This window comes from Falco naumanni, chromosome 3 (assembly GCF_017639655.2).
Source record: "Falco naumanni isolate bFalNau1 chromosome 3, bFalNau1.pat, whole genome shotgun sequence".
NCBI lineage: Eukaryota > Metazoa > Chordata > Aves > Falconiformes > Falconidae > Falco > Falco naumanni.
Window position 1 is genome coordinate 94,047,388 of NC_054056.1, and position 22,651 is coordinate 94,070,038.

General features: G+C 44.2%; 1 protein-coding gene across 4 annotated transcripts in view; it reads left to right on the top strand.

Moving 5' to 3' along the window:
- Window positions 1–664: 664 nt before the first annotated feature.
- The window catches only part of GRHL2 (grainyhead like transcription factor 2), a 71,602-nt gene continuing 49,615 nt past the window's right edge, over window positions 665–22,651 (top strand). For all 4 annotated transcript variants that reach the window (XM_040588267.1, XM_040588268.1, XM_040588271.1 and 1 more), the window contains exons 1-4: window positions 665–1,101; window positions 14,107–14,296; window positions 17,238–17,305; window positions 18,863–19,247. In XM_040588267.1, the coding sequence (XP_040444201.1) occupies window positions 1,082–1,101; window positions 14,107–14,296; window positions 17,238–17,305; window positions 18,863–19,247 (663 nt within the window). In that variant the 5' untranslated portion in view covers window positions 665–1,081. The remainder of the gene's footprint in view (window positions 1,102–14,106; window positions 14,297–17,237; window positions 17,306–18,862; window positions 19,248–22,651) is intronic.

Genomic DNA, 22,651 nt, shown 5'->3' on the forward strand with positions numbered 1-22,651 from the left:
GTCACCGTCACCTCCTGCCACCACTTCACCCTTCTGCCGTGAGATGCCTTCCACACCAAGACATTCACCGTCTTCAAACCTGGCTGGTCCCAACCGTGGGTAAGGTCAAAGAAAAAAAAAAAACAAACAAAAAAAATCCCCAAACCAAACACAAAGCAAAAGATGCCTGAAACTCAACAAAAAACTTTACAGAAAGTGTCCTACAAAAGCTGCCACCTCTTGGGGCAGCACCCAACGACAGCCACAGGCCAGCCGCGGGTGCCCGCTGCAGCCAGGGGGTTTTGAGCACGGATTCTCCTTCCCGCCGGCCGCCCGGCGGATGAGGGAGGCCGGCGGGCCGGCGGTGAGGCGGACCGCGGCCGGGCCGCTGCGGAGCCCCGCGGGCGAGGGGCCTCGCCTCAGCCTCAGCGGCCGCCGCGCAAGGCACCAACGGTCCTGCGCCGCGCCTCGCCTCAGCGCGCCTCGCCTGCCGAGAGCGGCCGGCCCGCGGCGGGGCCAGGGGGTTTGACGGCGGAGCGGCCCCGCCGCCTCAGCGCCGGCTGCCAGCGCCGGCTGCCCCCTCCTGCCGCCCCCTCCTGCCTTCCCCTCGGCGGCGGCGGCCCCCGCGGCAGCCTCCCGGCGCGGCGCGGGCGCGAGGTGCGTTACCTGGAGCTCGGCGGCAGCCTTACCTGTGCGCGCCTCTTCCAATGGCAGCGCACCTGCCGGGCCGCGCCGCCCAATCAGCTGGCGGCTCGTCCCTCTGCCCCGCTCCTTTAGTGAAAGAATCCAGCGCCGCTCGGGAAAGTTACCTGTGCGCGCCCGGCCCGGCCGCTCTCTGCGCCGCGCCGTGCCGTGCCTCGCCGGCGCCCCAGCCCCAGCCCTGCCGCTCCCCACATGCGAGGGGGAGGGGGCTCTACCTGTTCTACCTCGGCGGCTGGCTGCGGAGCCGGGAGAGGGGGGGAAGGAAAGCAGAATTACCAGTAGCTCTGGTTCTGCCGTCCCGGGCGTTCACACACACCTTCACCTGCACAGACCTGAAAGTCCAGTTCCGCCAGGGAGACGGAGGCACCGGGAAAAGGGGAGAGAGTTCATTGGATCAAACATGTCACAAGAGACGGACAAGTAAGTGATCGCAGGCACGCCGCTGCTCCCGCTGTGCGGGGCTGGCCGGCCCGTCTGGCTGGTTGTGCTTGCCCCTCTGCGGTGGCGGACGCGGACCTGCCGGGACGGCGCTTTTCCCTCCGCAAAGCGACGCCGGAGCGGGCGGCACAGCAACTCCCACAGCGCCCCAGGACAAGGCTGCGGCTCGCCGCCCCCCGCCTCTCTTTCCATCTGGCTGTGGGGTTGCGCGATTGCTTTTTCGATACCCCTTTTAGTTTAGGTTTGGATGTATTTTGTTTTGCTTGTTCTTTTTTTTTTTTCTTCCCCCCCCCTCACCTCGAGGGTCGCTTTTCGGGAGGGGGAGCCCTCCTCGCCCTAGAAGAGCGGAGCGGCCTCCGCCCGCCGAAGGCCCCGGACGAAAAGTGCTTCTTGGCTTTTGTATTAGCGCAACAAAGGGCTTTTATCGCGGCGGACACGGCCATATTCCTCCCGTCGGCTGGCGCCGGGCGGGCAGGCCCGGGCCGGGCAGGGGGCCCGCGGCGCCCCGGGCCCGTCCAGCGGGCGGCGGGAGGAAGGGCCCGGCCCTGCCGGGTGCTCCCCAGCTTCGGCCGCCCCAGACACTGCGTGCGGCGCCTGCAGCCTCGGCGTCCTGACCTTGTTTTCCCGGCGGGCCCGTGGCTGCCCGGAGACCGACGTCTCAGCCCGGGGTTAAAAAGTAACTTTCCCAGTAGCGACGTCGGAGGCGGCGGAAGCGACCCGCTCGCTCCGGCCCGGGCCCGCCGCAGCCCCTATCCCGCTCGGGCGGGTGCACGGTGTCGGGGGCCGCAGGCCGCGGCGGCCCGGCCCGGGCCTGGCGGCAGCGAGGCATACAGAGCAGCCAGCCCCGGGGCGGGCGAGGCCGGGGGAAGAGCTGCGGTGAAGTAGGGGGCCCCCCTTTGCCTTCCGGAGGCATCGGGGGTCGCTGGCCGTGGTGCCGGGCCCACCCGGGGCGTGCAGCCGGACCGAGCCGCAGCCAGGGCTGGGCGGGCGCGGGGCCCGTCGCGGGGTGAGAGAGGCGCCGGGGCTGTCGTTTGGCGCGCAGGCCGCGGCTTGCTCTTCTGCCGCCCCAGCGAGCGTCCGGTTCCGCCAGCGCTTCGTGCCGATCGGCCCGAAACCAGGGGCTGCCCTTATTTGCCCCCTTCCCCGGCCGCCCCGCGGGGTAAAGCTGCTGCCTGCGTGCCCGCGATGGCGGCTTGGCGTGAGGGCCGGGGCCTGGCAGGGAGCGTGGCGGCGGCCTGTTCCTGTGCGGCGCCCAGGAGCCGCCCTGAGGCAGCCAGGCGGGAAGGCCATTTTACCTTGCTCGGGTTATTAGTGTTTCTGCAGGAGGCGGCTGGGGAGAGTAACGGGGCACGGAAGATGGAGGGCGGGAGGCTGCAGAGGCCAAGCAGGAGGCAGCAGTTTTGTTTTACAGCTGTTGCGGTGCAGGTAGGAGCGCCCCAGCCATGAGCGTAGTCTCAGCTACGCATGGTGCTGCTCAGATGCAAGCCCTTGTTGGGCTCCCCAGGAACCTTTGTGGCAAAGGAGTTGGAGAGGAGGAGCCTGGTGTTGGAGATGTCTGGTTGAGAGAGGCTCGGTGACAGCCTGCCTGTCAAGGAGTGAAAGAAAGAGATTATCCGACAAAAGAAAACAGCAGGGTTGGCTGCCCTGATAGGGAAGAGGTGGGACGGTTCAGAGGAGAAAAACTTTACAAATAATTTCACTCCCGGACTTTTCAAACATCAGCCATTGGTAGGATAGTGCAAAGGTAGTTACTGACGTGAAGTTAAACTGACTGTGGTAGGAGTTGGGAAGAAAGTGGAGTTTGGGAATTCATCCGAGGTGGGATGGGAACTAATGCCTTAAGCGGCCAGATAAGAGCAGTAAATGATTTAAGGGCAGAGCCCGGAGGGGTTGCCAGTGATGCAGGTGGGAGCAGCTGAAAGAACAGCTATTGAGCTGGGAGGGGAGCACGATTAACTGCAAAAGAGCTGAGAGCTAGCAAAGGGTCAGAAACTAGGCTGCAGCGGATCAAGCGCAGTTAACAGGTGGGGGGGGGGGGGGGGGGAAGAGAGAAAGAGCAACTTCGTACCACAGTCAGCTTTGAAACAGAAAAACGACGCAGTGGAAACCAAACTCATGTACGAAACTAGGGTAAAAGTGATTCCCCTCTGGGTCTAGGATGCTACTAAGCTACAGGACTAACATTCCTTCCCAACAGGAACAGTATGGCATAGGTATAAGCTACTGAGACTGGAGCAGTAATGCCCTTCATCCCCTGCTCTGTGTAGTGCTGCGGCTGTTACCGCTGTGAGGCATGTAAGAGCACTGCAGAGCACGTACCCTCATGTAACAGCACTTCCCCCGTTGCAGGTATGCCTGTGATCTCTTTCTGGTTAAGGTGTTTAGAAAATTCATAGGTGGTAGCTAAGAGTTTGAAAAGGGAATAAAAAGAAATCTGCTGGGCTCTCTATACAAAAGTGTAACATGAGAAGACAAATACATTTGTTTTCAGAAAAGATGACCAGGTGGAATGAGATATTAGACTTGGGGGGAGTGTGCATGGGAAGTTTTTTTTTTGGTTGGTTTTTGTTTTTTTTTTTTTAGTCTTTAATTGTATCCAATTAAAACCTAATCCAGAGAGTACAATATTATTCTCCTCCACATGGCCTTTCTTTTACTTAAAAACAGATCTTCCCTACAGGCAAGACTGGAGAGGGAAGCTCATTATTTTGAGGTCAGTTAATTTGTCAGTGTCATTGGACATGTTTTTGTGGGGTTTGTGCTAGTAAAGTGCCAATGTAGAGGACTAAGCAGCTGAGGGGATATAGAAAGCATGGAAAAAAATATCTTCTTGTCTCATCCTCTGGTGGGATTTGCTGGGTGTTCTGGAGAGGTGGTACACCCTGCTGCGCAGTGGCTCTGCAGAGCTGCCTGCAGTGTCCCTCTTTGAAGGGAGGAGCAGGGACAGGGGTGCTACTTTGCACCATCAGCTGTGAGGGGGGAAGGCGGACAGTCAGATGAAAATGCTGAAGAACAAGTTGTTTGATTCTAACGCTGAGGGTCTTGGAAGGGGAGGTTATCCTTACAATAGTGTGCATATCTTCCTGTCTTTCCCTTTAGTCTTTCTGCCTAAGCTGGGTCTTACCTGCTTGCTTCCACAAACTCCTTGGTCAGAAGAGATAAGGCATGATTTCACCTGCATTTTTCAGAGGTAGTGCCAACTTAGGCACTCCTGCCTCCATTCCACCCTCTCAGCTGTGTCAGTGGAGCTGTTTGTGCAGCCAGAGAACTAGCTGAGGGGAGTGTTGAGAGTAGCGTGATCTCCTCTTGGAGGTTATTTTTAACATCCATTTTTCATCAGTCTGGGCTCTTCATATGCAGAGAGGTTGCAAGAAAATGGCAGATGTTAAAGAAAGAACTGTTGGAAGTAGAACCTCTGCAGAAGGAAATGTGTGTCCCTGCCTTGCTGTGGATGTTTTGGAGGTCCATGCAGCTGTTTCAGTTACCATCCATTCCCAGAGCCACCATGAGGGGACCCTAGGGGCTGAGCAGAGGCCGGAAGGGCATAATCCCCTTTGCAGGATGTAAAGATGGTTCCAGTGTTCACTTCTGCATTTATAGGCTGAATAATTGTTCTTATGGTAGCATACAGAAAAAAATTACCACCACAGAACTTCAGATTAATTGCTGTAGTGCATTAGTGGAGCTAATTGGTGACCTGAATACTTGTGAGACTTAACAGGGGTTTAGAGGTTGCCTGGATGAGGAAGAACAATTGTACAACCACTTGGGATCTGCCTGGTAAATGCCATAGTTGTCCCTGCCACTGCTGGTGTTGTGTGAAGTCATGAGTCCTACATAGACTGGGACCACAGCCGCATGAAGAGGTGGCTTGGTAGTGGGCCGAAGGGTGCTGGTTGCTGTGGCTCTTGCTAGCTGGCCAGCCACGTGACTGCCTGCCAGTCAGGCTGGTCAGGCTCCCAACATCCCCAGTATGTGCAAGAGCTGCTCGGGACACCAGGTGTATGGGGCTGGGGCGTGCTCAGACTGACCACATTAAGGAGGACTTGGGGCAGCCTGGGTCTGCAGCTGAGCATGTGCTTGTGGGTAAATAACTGAGGGGAGAGTGAGCCTGGTGGGAATGGGTTCAGACCTGCTCCTGTGTGTCGGTGGAGGCATGTTCACATCCAGCATACTACTTGGTACCGTCTGTGGCAGAAGTTGATCTTGGACTCTTCACAGAGTAATTTTGCCCTGGTTTCCTATTTCTTCCTCAGTGTGTAAATGCAGATGTCTTGCCTTTGTGCTGTTTAACTTAAGCATCTAGTACTATAACAACAAAGGACATTTATAGTTTACAGTGTGATTCTGTGAATTGTTCTTGATTTTTCTTTTGGAGGGCCAAACATGTTTCCCATCAGCAGATGCCGAGTGGCAATTAGGTCACAGGCTACTTTTTTTTTTCTTCTCACCCCCACCCCCACTCCTCCACTGCTGAGTGCCTGGATAGGGTATCCACTGAGATGATTTTTCCAAAGTGTTACTCATCTTGGAATGAGAGGAGAAACAGGAATTGGAGGTGTTTAGTGCTTGCTCTTTGCAAATGTCAGATGTGCTGTCATGAACAAGTGTCAGATGTGCTGTCATGAATGATCCCCGGAAAACCATCTCTGTGCAAAGAAGATGGAAAATTGGTATGCAGAACCGCATAGAACTTGCAACCATAAGTTTAACTGAGAGAGGTAAGGGTATCAAATGGTTACATCTCACTGTTAACACTGCTGTCTCTCTGGTGCTGAAGTCTTAAGACCAGACTGAAGATCAAAGCACAACAGGAGGGAGGGGATTTTCCCTGGTCACTTGATTGTAATGGTCGCGTAACCTCTTCCCTGTGGAAGGGTCAGCAGGAACATCATCATTCTTGTTCTGGCAGGGACATCTGAAGGGGAAACAATATTACACCAGTTGACATTTCTTGTCAAATATTTTCACAAATATTAATCCAGTGCAGTCTGCTGATTGGTTACCTTAAATATTTTTTTCCCCATGGTTATGGAGCAGCCAGTTAAGCTGCCCTTTTTTTTGTACATGTGCACACACACAAAATAACACTTTCAAATGCTGATCTAGGAATTCATCCTGAGATGAATCTTCATTAGCTTTTAAATCAGTGATTAGGACAGTAGTAGCTAATTAAAAGAAGATAATTAAGTATTACAGATACTGATGTATACTGGGACACTGTCCTATTCTTGAATAGCACTAACTTTGCAAAGAACAGAACTGTTGCTTACGAAATATTTAACTAAGGAAACCATATTAAGTGCATGTGAACGGTGCAGAAGTCAAATATTGCAACATACCTGTAGCTTGAGAATATGTCTCCAACTCTGAAGATTACATGTGTCTGTAGATTTGTTAATTTTACTCATAGTGGGAGATAATGGTATTTTTGTATTTTAGTTTTGTAAAGTATATTTTTGGTGTTGTATGCTTTTTAAAAATACTTTTGGGAAGTCTTACCTTCCAGGATTGCCCAGCTGTTGAATTCGTGTTCTCCTTCTGACTGTGTGAAAGATTTCATATTCTGAAGAAACAGCAATCAGTGCTATCAGTGCAGTAGCTATTCCATTTCCATTTACTCTGTGGAAGCAATGAATGAACAAGAGCCACAGGGCCAAGGGTCAGGTTAAAATGCAGCAGGTCTGGGAAGCCTTGTCATGACCTGTTTTTAATTTTAAAGCCTACTGCTGGCTGTTCCAAGTCAGCTGAAACAACCTTGGGTGCTGGCATGCTGAAAGTACACTTCTTAGCAAAACAGACCATAGCCTGGTATGAAGCTGCTAAGTAATTGCTAATTCTGATCAACTGTGTTAGCTACTGCAGTAATGTTGTGAACTCCAGAGTATCCTCGTTTTTTGAGATGTCAGAGGTTTTTTACAAATACATTGAAACCTGCTTTATTTTGAGACTGTTTCCTGCTTCGTTTAAAAAAAAAAAAGCAACAGGCTCAGTGCACTAATAACAAAACATTGTCTGGTAGAAATAATATTTAATTAAAAGCGAAACAAAAAAAGTCTCTGAAATCATAGGTATAAAAAGTCTGTCTCGGTGAGTAATTGCTTACTTGAACCTGAGTAGGCATTTATGTATTTAATCCTTGTGTCAGATTTCTTTTTTGTGCTTCCACTTTGACATACATAATAATACTTTTTTGTCAATGTTAATGAATCACCTATTTGTTTTAATCTTTTTAATCACTATTACATGCTCAAGTTATTTTGGTTCTGAGTAAAAACAAATAAAACTTCTAGTAAGCATCTAACTGTTGAACTAGTCTGTTTTGCCATTCACTCTTTCAGCTCTCAATATATTATTTTACTTCCTCTCAGAGTGTTTTTTAAAGGTGAAATAATTTCTTTCAATCATTTAACATGTGTAATCTTGTTCAGATTTGTCTTGTGTTCAAAAAGAATAATTGTCCCAAAATTGCAAGAGTCCCAAACTGTGTTCATTAGTAGGTAAAATTACTCAGCCTCTTTAATGGGAGTTTTTTCCTTGGTATGGACTGCTGGCTGGGCCAGAGGGCATCTTATCTTCTTACTTCCTGGTGGTCTAAAAGCTTTGATTTTCCCTCACTATTGAGTCATTTGTATATTTATATGCTCACTGGATTGGGTTAAGTGTGTTTTGGAGACCTATTTGTGCTTCTGGGAATCATGTGATTGTTGGCTATGAAAGACAAAATACCAAGACACATGGGCCATAATTTTCCTGTTCGTTAAACATTTATGTTCCTTTGTAGTTTTAAGGGAACACTATTATCTAATTGAAACAACAATGTTGCTGACTTTTTAATTTTACTTTTGGCAGTAAATCCTGAGGAATCTAAACTTTTTTTTTAACTAAATAAATCAAAACCTGTAGCAAGTCACCCATGTTGTGTTTCGTTTTTTTTTTAAAAAAACAAAAACTTGATGTCTAAGCAAAGCAGTATGCTGAGGGTAGTCAATTTGGGCTAACGTTAGAATTTTTAAAACAAATGGTTTCAAGCATTAGGTCTAGCTTTGATTTATACTTCTTTGTATAATGGGCACAGACAGAAATTTATGATCTGGAATCTAAAGTTTGTTAACTTACCCAGCTTCTGTGGGATCTGTTCTTAGCTGCTTTTTAAGTGGTCACAGTTGTTCAATTTGTGTCTGTGAATTCATATGTGTGTACATTAGTTGTAAGAAAAATTGCATGAACATCTGTTCTAGATCTGTTTTATAGTAGGCTTATAGCTGAACTGAGATTTGTGTAAGTGTAAAATAAACTTACAAAGGGCTTTAGAGCTACTGAAATGGATATAAATGATCCCACTCTGCCCTCCTTAGCTATGTACAAACTGAAGTGGAAGCTTCAGCTCTTGGATGTGGCTGGAGCACTCCTGTACCTTCTGTTATGCCAAATGAAATGTGAGCATTCTTCAACTTCCCCATTTCTTATTTTGCAATAAAGGAAAGACTAAGCAGGCAGGTGTTTTTTCCAAAGCATGTTGGGTCACAGCATACTTCAGCTGGGTTGCTGATCTGGACACTTGAGGGATCAGAAATCCAGGCTGCAACATGGTGCATGGTGTACATGCAATGTAGAAGTGGTCCCTTTGGCTAGCATCTCATTTTAGAATTTGTGTTTCTCCTGGGGTTTCCAAATTGGAGATAGGTGCCCTGTGCACCTTCTTATCATCCAGCTAAAAAGGAGCTTATGATAAATATCCTATGGCCTTGATGCGCTCAGCTGGGAGCCAAGACAACATGACTGCCTTGCCTTTTCCAGTTATTTGACTGGTGCTAAAATTCTGTGTGCTTTTAGCAACTGTATGGACCGAAGCCTCCTGTCTCCTCTCCTGAAGGAACAGTTTGCAGAGGATGTGCACGGATGTGCTCGGTGCTATTGTCTCACAGGTGTAGGAACAGGCAGGCTCAGGCCTGGGCTGAAACCTGGGAACAGCGATTCCTTCTATTCTGCTGCTCACACACATTGCTTGCTGTGTTCTGATCAGGCACCTAGCCTTTGCAGAGAGCGGGAGGTCCTAATACTTATTGGGGACAAAGAAGTCTGCAGGGATGTGCATGGAGCAGCTCAATTCTTACAACTTTGCATTTGTTCTTTCAACTTGTTTTTTTTTAAAAAAAAAAGTAAAAAAAAAAAATTTAAAAAACCCAATTGCCGTGCCCCCCCCCCCAAAAAAAACAAAAAACAAAGCCAACCAAACCAAAACCCCAAAAAACCCCAACCAAAAATGAACCAACCCCCCCCCACCAAACCTAGACCATCAGGAAATGCCTGGGCTAGATGCCCACCTTGGCACTTTCACCAGTCTGCTTTGGATTTCAGGGGTGAGTTTCCTAGGCAAGGCAAAAGTTGGGGACAGGCAGGATGAGACTTTCTTCCCCACTAGCACTGACTGGATCTGGATGTAATATTATGAAGGGGAGTAGGATGCAGCTGCACTTGATGCAGCATGGCTGCATCAGTCTACTTTATGTTCAGTGACAAATTTAGCAGAGAGGTTGAGGGCTGCATGAACTTTGCAAATTCAACAGAAAGCTCTTGAATATCAAAATTGGCTGAGAGAGACTGGCAGACAGGACATCTTGATTCTGAATAAAAAGCAAGCTCTGGTCACAAAGCTGCAGTTTTCACCATGGTTTACAAATGTGTTAATGAGCATTTCTGGTTCTGTGTAAGCTGATTCACAAATTGCATCAAGTTGGGTGAGAATTTGCCTGTAGTATGATTTTATAGCCCCAAGTGCTGGCTGTTGAAAGTTCATTATCTCTAATCTGAGGAAGAGCTTGAAAGGCCAGCCCTTTCCGTTCAGCTACTTTATTGTATTAAGTACAATGTACCTGTCTAACTTCTGTTTTTGTGCTGCAGTAATTGAAATGACTTGAGTGCAGTTTTGGACATCTATCTCTGTTTACACACTACACTTATATAGGTTTTATAAAATTCCATAATCTTAATTTTAAATAAGTTCAAAAATACCAGTTTACCGGATGCAGAAATCGCCGTAACTGGTATAAATCTGAAAGACTTATGTATATCTTTTCTTACAAGGAAAGCACGCAAATCAGGTAAGATGGTACAAAGAAGAAAGTGTCTACTAAAGGATTGAGGGTGAAATAAAGAACTTGCAAAATAAAGACCAATTTAGTCTTGACATAAACACTCAGGTGTCGGGGCAGTATGGCTTCTAAGCTAGACCATTCTTCAGCAAATACCTTTCATCCTCACACACCTCTACATTAAGACACATAACCACCTACTATTGTTAAACATAAAACAGCTGCCACATTTTGCAGTCATTAGGAGATCAACTAATAGCTTGAAAGGAAACATGTATTTTTTAGACACAAAACATCCTCAATTGTTAAGCTGTATTTCCATGGTAAAATAATGGTGTGCTTGCAGCTTGTACAGGCATGCCCCTGCTAGCGGTGTTCTGGTTAGTGCACATCCCAACTACCAGGCAGAGGGGTGGTGGGCTAGCCGGAGCGAGGAATAGGCAGGTCAGGGTTGGGCTTGTTCTCTGCTCCTCGGCAGGCTGTTTTAGATGTGCCTGGGTCAACAGCAGATATTTGCTGACACTGCCAGCCAGGTTGAATAGGAGTCTCCCACTTGCAATCTTGGTCGTCTTCCTTATGTGAGTGGTTCTCTGTGAATGTGGTCACTGATGGATTTGTAGCTTTTGATAAGATTTGTAGATGTGTTGCTAATTGCAGGCTCCAACTGAGGCTTTTCTCACAGGTGGGATGTTAAGAGCAGCTCTCTCCAGTGGGAATGCTCTTACCTTTCTTGCAGGTGTTGCCTTTTGTCTTCCCCATAGTCCAGATGCCACCGAGTCACTCTGACAGCTGCCTGCTGTCATTGGTTACACAGCTGGAACAGCTGGGGGTGCCCTGGCATGGAAGGGTTCCTCACTAGTCCAGGGGAGCTTACCTGTGCAGAGCCTCGCTCAGGAGGTTGAGTTTTCTTGGCATATATTAAAATATAAAATATTTAACTCCTCTGGTTATGGGGGACTTTGCTACCCCGTTGTCATATTGGGCTGAAATGGTGCAGGAGGTTCAGCAGTCGTGGAGAAGGAAAGGGAATGCGTGTGCACGCACAAGTCTGATTTCTTAAGAGAAACCCTCCCTCCCATCCAAACGACCTTAATTAATAGAGGATTTTTCTTAAAGCGAGCGCAGTTGTTTTGGCTGACTGCTTTTGATATAATCTTTGAAATGATTGACTATGTTAAATCATGATAATTAGGTCTGACCATTAACCTCCCACAGAGCTGATTACAGGGATGGGGGTGATGAGGAAGTTTTTTATTTTTCTTAGTGCTATTGTTTCGGTCTGTTTGCAGAGTAAACACGATTAGTGTGTCAGTTGATTATGCTGCAGACCATCTCTCAAGCCAGAGGAGACAGATATTTAGTTTTTAAACATGAAAACCTGGGGTTTAGAGAAAATGTGCTCTGGGGAGATGTTGGGGAGGCTCTAGGTCTATGCACCTGTGCCTTTCCAGCCATCCTAACTGTTTACTCACAGAGTGGCTGCTCCTAGAGTGTTTATCCCCTTCAGCTTTTCCCCAACGCAGTTGTATACAACACCTCTGAGGGACAGCACTTTCTTTGTGGCTTTAAGATAGTTGCGACTAAATTAGAGCAGCAGAGACTGACTCCTCCCCTCCAGCATTTCTGCAGACAAGCACAGCCCAGCTCTTAAAAGGTGTGTTTTTAAAGTGCACCTCACAGTCTGCCTGTAGTGCTCATAAACCAGTTATGACTATCGCATGGCTGTGAGCGCTCCGAGTAACAAAAGGCAGTTATTGATTGTAAGGGAAGATTGCTACAGGAAGGAGAGCGAGCAGTATTACGTGCATTGCAATGGGCAGCCGCCCATGCGGTGAAACAGCCCAGGTTTAGCTGAAGGGGAGCTTTGTTGAGGAAAGGAGAATCCTCGCCTGGAATAATTGCCTCTGAGCCAGGGAGAACTGGCTATTCCAGAGTGGGAACAGGCCCTCAGCTACCTCTGGCACAAACAGCGGGGCTGTTGCAAATCTGATTTGAGTCGCTAACAATAGGGTATTGAAAAGGCAAGCGGGCCTAGCAGCTCTCTGTCTTTCCCTGGGCTTCTAATTTATGCTTCAGCTTCACTTGTGAAGCAAACCTGCAATAACACAAATGTGTATGTAGAAACAAGGACAAAAATCTCTATGAGACAGCAAAAGGCCAGATAGAAAGGCCCTCAGAAAAGAAAGGAAGCATCTAAAAATCCAGATATTTTAGGTGAAAGGAAAATACAATCTGAACTATAATTGTTAGCTTTATTTTGTGATACAAAGCTCTGAAATGCTCTTTTCCCCCACAGAGCTCGTAAAATTGTCCTCTGTGTACCAGATGGATTATTTTGTTTTTCATTAAATAAAGAAACTTGTAAACAGCGCTCTGTACCATAGAGATTATAATCTCCACCATCTCCCTCCTTTTCCTTAAACACCAGAGCACGCACCTTGCAGGTTGAGCTCAGGCAGCAGTGGAGCGCCGGGTGAAGCCCCAGCCTGCTGGTCACTGTGGCTTGGGGGCCAGGCGAGACACATTCCTGGCATCCAAGAGCATTTACTGTGTGGGTTCAGTTATGCTTTTATCAAATCCTATTTCTGAAATCAAATAAAAGGCTTGGTTGCACAGCGTTTGAATGTCACTCTCTGTGCAACAGGAGCAGTTGGTTGGGTTAGGTCTGTGGAGCTGCCACGGCTGCAGTTAGGGGAGAGCAAAAAGAGGAGGTGAATAATCAACAGGGTTTTATGTGGAAGATAGCAAGAAATATTCTATGAAGGTCACTGGGAATAACTGCTAGCTTTGCCAGTTAAGTCAGTATGTTCAGTTATTCTGCCATCTTTGCAGCTTTTAAATTTGTTAGGTGTAATGTGTTAAAAGTTTCATTGTGATCCTTGTAACTTGAGCCACAGATTCTTGATGGTGCCCTTGCAACACCCACTAAGCAGCACACCCCTTGCTCCACAATTTCCCTGCCTAGTCTGTTTGCCTACTGTCTCGTGTAATAGGAATGCAACTTTTTTTTTTTTTTTTTTTTTTTTTTTTTTGCGTGGCTCTTTTATCCATAAGTTTATTGAACATTTTACAAAAGCAGGTGCTATTATCTTCTATCTGTGTTTCCATTATACTGGAAATTTCAGCCATAGCTGTGGTGTAGCAGCTTCTCTTGTGATACACACAGGGACTGGTCAGTTTGTACCACTTTTAGGCTGGAGGAAACTGCTCTGCTGCAAATCCCACTTACTAATGGTCTTGTGTGTATTGCCATGGGTCTGTTAACTAGATGTGGTGAGTGATAAAGTGTGAATTCAGACCAAGTATGTTGACTTCTGCTCCATCCCCTGGATGCATTGCTCATGTCCTGTTACGGCAAACCTCTCTGAAATTACAGACAATTGCATTCCAAAAACAGAGAATAGCTCAATTATAAGGTGTATCCAGTTATTAAATACTGAACTACACTCTATTTAGGTGAACACTACATTAGTATTAGATACTTTTTCTTTCTTTTTTTCTTCATTCAGGTCTTGTTATAAAAACTGATTTCAGTTAAATGTATTTTTCCCTAATCAAGTGTACATCTAGCAAAAATACTGGGGCAAAGTGTTCTTATATTGTTACTTCCTTTTTTCCAAGAAGTTTTAAAATGTTTTGAATAGCTCTATCAGTATATGAGTAAAAATACATTTGAATTATTATGACAAGGTCTGCAGACATTTAATTTTTTTTCTGGTTAAGTAGTGAGGATACCTAATACTGATAAATATGTATGTCACCAAGTTTAATGCAGAGATGCTTACTTGATGTAATCGTATCACTTTCATTGAGCTATGTGATGTTCTTTAACATGCCTTGTGAATAAAGTAATCCCTTCTGGATCACCATTTTATTCTTCCTGTCTATGCAGTAACAAGCGACTTGTGGCCTTAGTGCCAAATGACACTTCATTCAACACCAGACGAGCCTACACCAGCGAAGATGAAGCCTGGAAGTCGTATTTGGAGAATCCCCTAACAGCAGCTACCAAGGCTATGATGAGCATAAATGGTGATGAGGACAGTGCTGCTGCTCTTGGCCTATTGTATGACTATTATAAAGTAGGTAACTCCACCATTATTTTTCCCTGCTGCACTAGCAGGGAACTGCTTTGAGGCATCAAAAGAGCCAGTTTTCAAAGACAGAAGTCACCGCCTCTTTTTTTTTTTCTCTCTGTTACTTGAATCAAGCACCCTTTCTGTTTTAGGAAGACTGTCTTAGGCTGCTCTGATGTGTTTTCCTGTATTAAATTTGCAATCATGATTTCTTTTTGAGGTTAACATTCTTATTTTTCCCTTGCAAGAGCATTGGATGAATTAGCCCCCTTTTTATTTGTGCTCAGATACTTGCAGTATTCTTTAAAAAGCAGAAAAAGGGAAGCCTTGTCCATCTGTAGGCTTGTCTGCTTTTCGGATTCATTCCATACATGTTTCAGTTTGCTCTTTAACTGGAGTATCTCTCATCTGACAGTTTCCCATGTTTTTATTTGTATAATGATTGCAGTAGGCTGCATACAAACATACAGTGAGGTCTAGCCCTTGCACTGGGAGTTTGCAGTCTAAATAGAAAGGTGTGGGACAGAAATGGAGCTGGACATAGCGACAGAGATCAAAGTGAATTAACAGGGAAGCACTGACACACAGTTTCAGTTTGTGCGGGTTGTAAGCCCAGGGCTTTACCTACCATTTTGATACCACCTTTCTTTTTCATATATTTCGTAGTGTTTTAAGTGGAGCTATGTTCGAGATTTCTGCTGAAATCAGAGGAGAGTCCTACAGGGTGCATTTCTATGTAATGTGGAAATTTCACTTTGAAACCCAGGCTGACCCCCTTGTATGCTGCAAATGGAATGAGTGTTGCCTACCAAGCACCAAAGTGTGAAATTGTTCATTTCGATTAAACTGTCTCAGTACTCCTGAAGCCACCTATGCCTCCATTGGACAGATGATCTTCTGTGAAAGCCAGCAGAACAATGCCAGCTCCCCTTGTAATTCATGAAGAAGTAGCGGGAATGGAAATCTAAAATTGGAACCCTTTACTTTTAGTATTTATTAGTATAAATGCTTTTAGAGAGTGCTCTTTTTTAGTCTATGCTACAGTCATTAAATGCGTGTTCAGGAGAAGGGGTTGTAGTCAAGAGGCCATATACTAACCTTATGGTTAAATATTGTTTTAATTTCTTTACTGATTATAATTCAAGAGATGTTCCTTGCTTTTGTGTTTTTTTTTTTTTTAGTAGAGAAAAGCTTTTCTGAACGAGAAAGAAAGGTCTTTTTCTTTACTTGACAGAGTTACCACAGTGCCAGAGTCTGCAAAGTTAATGTGGATTTGTAGAATTCAGGATGTGCATGAGCATCTGAAGTGTTGGCTTCTGTCTTAGTAATACCTTTGTATGTAGCCGGTCATTAATCTGCTGGATTTTAAAAATAAAATCAGAGAACAGCCCTTTTCCTTCTTAAAAGTATGTTCTAAGAGACATATCTATTCCTTATACCAGGCAGTTGCAAAAGACTTGGGGTTCAGATGGAATAAACTGTGTTAACCTCAAAGCCATGTCGAGAATTCAATCATAACTATTTCTGTCTTAAACTGGGGGAAAAGGATAACTCTTGCTGATGCTCTCAGTCAGGAACTTAAAACCTAACTTAAACCTCTGTGCTGTAATGTGAAAGTGTAGAGGAGGACTTCCAGTGCACCAGACTCTCTTGAATTGCCCTTATTTATCATCTGGCTCATTCATTCTGTGTTCTGACATGCTGGCTGATGTTTTTTTAAGTACCTTTTCCACTCAATAGGAATTATTTGAACTTAACTTTTTTTTTTCCTTGTAGTGATACTTATCTAAACATAGACACTACTTCAGGGATAAATATATGATATTAACAAGGGAATCAACATGTGCAAACTGTGGCTTGGGTCCCACTTCTAAAATATATGCAAGAGGTTTTTTAACTAGCAGGATGCTTAATAGGGAAAAAGGATGCCTCTAAGAGAAGGAAAGGCTCTGACTCTGCTGCTGTCTTGCAGATACAGCTGATGTTAACTTGGCTACTCGAGTATTGTTTTCCTCCAAATTCAGATATTGATGTTTCTTTAAAGATAAAAGGCACCGCTTTAGCCCATTCTTAGGTCTATTCTTGCTCTTTAATCCTGAGTTAACTTCTGTGATGGAGTGGATATACCTTCTTTTTTAAAAGATACAAGTTTTAGCTCTCAAATTGCTGGTTCAGCAAGAAAAGAAAAATACGGTTGTGGCAGCAACTTTGCCCTTGGTGATTTCATATCTGTGCTGGTGTCAGGAAACTGGTATGTGGGAAGACAAGTCTTTTAAGTCACTTGGTGTCAATTCTGGAGTCTGTCAAGGGGCCAGATTTGACTGGATTTTTACTTCTCATGGCTTTCACGAGAAGTATGATGCACTCAGCAAAGCAGAAGTCAGTTTTCTTTGATGACATGCCAGCATGCTCTGACCTGTCCCCATGCTAGGAAAGGGAAGGATCCACAAACTTCCCTTAGGTATGAGTCCTGCACCCTCCAGACTGCTCTATAATAGGAAGACTTAGCTGGTGCTTGTGGTTTGATTGAAAACTCTTTTCCTCTGAGCTAAAAGGGTCTCCATGCCGAGCTCATCAAAGCATCATTTCTTCCTTCTCATCTTTTATTATTCAGTGAAAAGTGTGTGTGTCTTTGAGAAGATAAGCTTTAATTTCGCGATAGTTTGGCCTAGCTTGATATTCCAAAGAAAAGGACATTTAGAAGAGTGCTTTGCTTCAGGCTGGTGTGCCCAAGAAGTAGAAAAGAAAACAATCCCTACATTTTTTCCCCTTTGGAAATCATCTTTCTGTCCATAATCAGTCTCCCAAAGCAAAACAGCTCCTGGCATATGTGAACTAGACCGACACTGATACGGTTACGTTTTCTAGCTGTTGTAGTAGAACAGTCTGAAGCTGCAAATACCTGACAGTTGCATTTACCTGACCCCATGCCTGGTATTGTTCTCAGGTTCCCAGAGATAAAAGGCTGTTGTCTGTTAACAAAGTGAGTGATAATCAAGAAGACCAAGATAAAAGGTACAGTATTATTCAAAATCATACACCCAGCTACTAACAGTGTTGATCAGTTGTGAACTGAAGGAACTATGATAGCCTGAGGGTTTATGGTTTTCTTCCAAAAGATAAAAGAATGAAGACTGTTTTGGGAAGCAAACTTTACTCCCTTTTAATTTATTAGAAAAATTGAACAGTATTATTAAACATGCAAATTGCAAAGTAGTAGAAAGTTTCATGATTTGTTTGTGTTTTGTTGTTTTGCTGCTGCTGAGATTAGTAAAACCAGATTATGCTGAGAGTTGGCTATTGGCTGCTTTTCTTTCAATTTACTACTTCTAGAGAAAAAAGTGAATAGTTTGGACTCAGTAACCTGATTTATACAGTTTTATTTAACATAACTTAGGGTATGCCCAGAAGCAAATAAAGTAACTTTAAAATAGTTAGCTCAAAATGTTTTTCTCACTCATCTCAAATTTCAGCCTTCCTCTGTAGGCTAAAAGTGACTTGCAAGAGTTAGAGGAAGCTGACTCTTGCCTTCCTTAAGACTTGTGGGCAAGAGAGAGTGTCTATTTATGTAGAAAAAACTTAAGTTTTTACATGTAGCTTCATGTAAAATTATAGGGAGGGAAGCTACACAAGGTTTATTTCAATGTAGCGAATTTGGGACAGACTTAGATGGTCTCCACTAGCTGTGTAAGGTGAAAGTTTAAATAGGTAGTAGTATGAATTCACTGTTTAAAAATAGAATATGAAGCTTTTTTTGAGGTACAATTTTTCTTCTGCGAACACCAGAGAGATTCCTAAGTTGAGTGTGATTGACAAAACTGGCCTTCAGTAGAAAGCCAAGAGAGAGGAACTGTAATGTCAGAACATACCTCCTGGGTTGAAAACAAAGCAGTTTGTTACACCTACTAAAAGGTTTACAAGTTAATTTTATGTCAGCGCAACTACTGTCAGCAGTCAAATTGCTTTCAACAGCAGCCACGGGTAGATGTGGGAATGCTGCTGGAGGTTACCTTGCAGCCGCTATAGTTACTGATCTACTCTGACACAGTGGGACTCCCGGGCTTGCTCTTTCAGAAGAGCATTGGTACCAGAGTTACACAAACAGGAGTGGCCTGTCAACAGCCTGAAGGAGCATGCATCAGTGTATGAATTTTGCTGGTGATGTTTCGCCTATTTCACATGCAAATTATCTGCTGTGAGTAATCCATACCTTGCCTTACTCTTTATGCTTCTTTTGTGCTTAAAGGCTGTTGCACTGGTGGATTGATTTTGCATCCAAATTGTAAGCCAAGGCAAAAGCAACCCCAGCTACCCAGAATTTATTGTAACAAGGCATACTGATTATAGGTGGAATCAAGTGTATTATCTTTCCCTAGTCGTTAAAGAGCTCTGGACTTCTCTGCTTGCCTCATGATGTCTTTTGCCTAGTATGTGTTAATGTACTACTTTTTGTGGCAATGGTTTACCAGAATTGAAGGATCTCCTTCCCTGCCATCTAAGAACATTAAGCTGTTTAAGGAAGAGATTTGCTCTATCAGGACAGTTCATAACGCTTTTGGTTTTGTCTCACAGAAATTGTCTTAATACCACGGAAGCTCAGAGTAATTTAAGTGGGGGAGAGAACCGCGTGCAAGTCCTGAAGACGGTGCCGGTTAACCTTTCCTTGAACCAAGACCCTTTGGAGTCGTCCAAAAGGGAGTACAACACAAATGTGTCTGGGAGCTCAACGCCCATCACGGGGACTGGAGTGACTGTGGTTAAAGCAGAGGAGTTCACCCCTGTTTTTATGACCCCGCAAGCACACTATGCAAGAGGAGAAAATGAGGAGCACCGAGGGGTTATCTTTGAGCCATACGAAGTGTCCAACATTGCTCCCCACACAAATTATCTCAAAGATGACCAGCGCAGTACTCCTGACAGTACATACAGTGACACCTTCAAAGACGGAGGAACAGAAGTAAGTTTTTCACCTTAAATTTGCATCTAAGAACTCAATAAAAAGCTGTAAACAAACTAAGGAGATCTGAGCTGTCCACAAGAGCCATCAGTATGGTGGTGCTTGTTTCGACAAATTAATCTCTGCTCCTTGCTGTGTTCCTCTCAGTCTGTGCTCTGATTATGAGCGAGCATCATGAGCAGTTTCAGAACACAGTTTTAAAGTTGTTTATTGGAAACTCTGAAAGTAAGAGATACAGATCTTTTGTCTTCTGGGATATTGTGTCAAGTAGAGGATAGTTGCCATTCTGAAAGAGGATTTGTTTTCTGTTAACAAGATCTGCCTTCAGACCTATTCATAACAGTAAGAAATAGCAGCCACTTTGTAACTGGGAAATTCTCAATGTTCTTCCTAAAGTGCAAATGAGCAGTGTCAGCCTCTGCTGCTAGATGAACCCAAGTAATTTATTCAGAAGCTGTCTGTTACACTAAGGTCTACTTTGTAACATGGGCAAGTGAGAAAAAGTAGCAGAATGAAGTGACTAGAGAGGAATGGAAAAGTTAACAGGCAAGGAAAGACCGAGGTGCGTGTGTATGTAGGGAATGAGAAGAGAGACAAGGAGCTGCTACCTTGTAGCTATTTTACAGTTACACTGAGGCAAAGTAATTATACAGTCAGCTTTAATATGGTGAGTATCCTCTGGCTGCTTTTGCCTGCCGCAGAATAATGCGAACAAGCCAGAAAAGTAGAAAGGTAAAAATTATTTAAAGCCGACAGTACCTCTGCCAATAATTAGAGATACTAGGTGGTAAAACCTTTCTTTGGATTTTTCTACTCCAACTCTATGAAATTGTAAATTAACAAAAGTACGAGGCAAGCTACATTAAGGCTGAGGACTCAATATATAAGAAATGTGCTGTGTGTTTGTGTATTATAGAAAAGTAAATTGTCTCCACACAAGCATCAAAGGTCAGGACGTCTGGAGGTGAAATTCATTTTTAGATATAGAACACATTTTGGTCAACTAAATGAATAATTAATGAAGAAATCTAGCTTGCCATTGAAAAATCAGCAAGATCAAATCTTGGATTAGAAGCACTGCTCTGCATTATCAAATCACATCATTTCAGCTATTTTTCATTGTTACTGGTAAATGGCTCTTTATGTGAGTGGCTTTCCCTGGGGTACTGTAGTGGTGTGATTCCATTACGATGGCTTGTTCTGGACGTGCTGTTGAGAGCTACCCGAACAGCCAGGCTGTGCCGTGCAAAGTGCTGAGGGATGTGCAAAGTTGTTTGACTTGAAGGTAAAGAGGGAATTTACATCTGTGTGTTGGCCTTGCATCCCAGACTCCATGTTATGGTAATTCTTGTCACAATGGTAATGTCTTTGCACCCCAGACTCCACGTTGTGGTAATTTCGTTACAATGGTCATATTTTGTTACGTGTTTTTTAAAATGATTGGTTAATAACAGGGTATGATACTTGTCATCTAGGCTTTCTCTGCAGTCTGTGGAGAAAGAGGCAGTTCAAATCCAGTTGCCAAAAGTGGGTGGAATGGTTTGTCAGGTGTGCTTGTTCCTCTGCGTTTTCACCTCCCCTATTAAAAGTACAGGGAGACTGAACAACTAACTTTAACTGGGTCCCCATCTGTAGCTTTTGGGTGGGGTGTGTGCCACTGTTAATGGACTTCCAGCCCCAAATGCTCACATGCATGTGGCATGGGAGCAGGAAGAGTTATCCCTTCCTGCAACAGCCTCGCTCAACACTTAGCCTGCCTAGTTTTTTTTTTTCCTCGGCTACCTGAATCCCAGACTGTGCATCACCCCTGTCGTGCTCTGACTGCTTCTGCAGCCATGTGCTGTTTGTGTAGGGATAGCTGTATGAAGCAGATGTGGGGAGAGCATAAGGTAAAATGTCAGAACATACCAAAAGAGAAACTTGTGCTAAATTAGTGTTTAAAGTAGGAACACAGATGTTCTTAGTGGTTTTCCTATGCACTTGGAGCAAATGGCTGGGTTTGGCTTCAGTAGATTTACTCTGATAGCTGCTTAATTTTTAAACAGATCATGAATACATTTTTAGAAATCGTTTCTAAATGTTTATTGAGTTACTTGGTTCTGTTATACTGAAGGTGTGCTGAGTTTTTATAGACCCCTTTGACAGTGGACACTTTGATCAATCACTTGCTACATTCTTTGGATACAACTTTAACAATTACATAAATATACCTTTCTCATCTCTTTCATATTCTTATTTATTAGTCCTTTACAGTACAGACAGAATTTTTGAGGCTAGGTAAGCAAATTGAATGTTTTTTACAATGTCAGCCTCTAGCATGCATGTTGATGTGGGACCATCTTTATTGTAATACCCCTTGGATGTTAGATTTTTAGACTGTTTAGCTTATCTGTTCTGTTGCTCATGGGTCCTTGGCTTTTGATCTTCAGGAAATATTCCTAACTGGTACATAATACCTTTGCACTTAACTAGTATCTGACTGGATATTTGTTGTGGCACAGTTGTGCATAAGGTAGAATTAAAAACTGTTTCAAAATTGCTCAGCTTGACACTTCTGGAAACAAAACAGCTTTTAATTGCTAATTGATGATCACAAAAGAAATTCTGGAGATTAAATGTAATGATCCATCAGTGAATCAGAGAGATATCAGCAAAAAGTATGTTTCAGGCAGAAGGCAAGCCAAGAAGCAGCAGCAAAGCTTACACAGTAGAATACAAATAGGCTCATTTGCTCAGGAAGACAGCACAAATCCTTACTTAGCCTGTGCAAAATATTTCATTTTTTCAGAATCCCACCTCTTGATGTTTGGTTTTTTTTTTTTTATAGATATGTTTTGATTTTTTAAAGAGTGACTGTAGTTCTTTCATACGGTAAAGTGTGCATTTTGCTCAAACAGAATCTTATATTGAAGGTAGACTACTTAGCCTGTGTCACAACTCCTATTCAAAATAGACAGTATACCAATCTAAATTTTTGTCAGCATTTCATTGTAGGCCTTAAGGACAGCTGACCATACACATATTTTTAAATAAAGTAAAACAAAACAAGAAGTGAATTCTCTAGGAAAACTATGATTTCATTTGAAAATCGACTTTGAGATGGAGTACATTTTTACAGGCTTGTTTTAGACTCTACTAATGTGTAGGCAAGGAGTTCAGTAAGGCAGAAGATGTTTTTCAGCTGCATTCCTGTAGCAGTTAGGTTATGAAAACCTCAAAAAGCTTGACATAGATGAATGATTCTTATCGGTTCTAGTGTAAAAACCATGTAGGGTCCACTCCAGATTTTAGGGATTTTGAGTTTTAAATGGATGGCTTCTTCTGATGGGTCCTTAAATAAACATAATTCTACTTTTCTTGGTATTTACATTTTGATTGTATCAAACTATATTTAATTGTTGTTT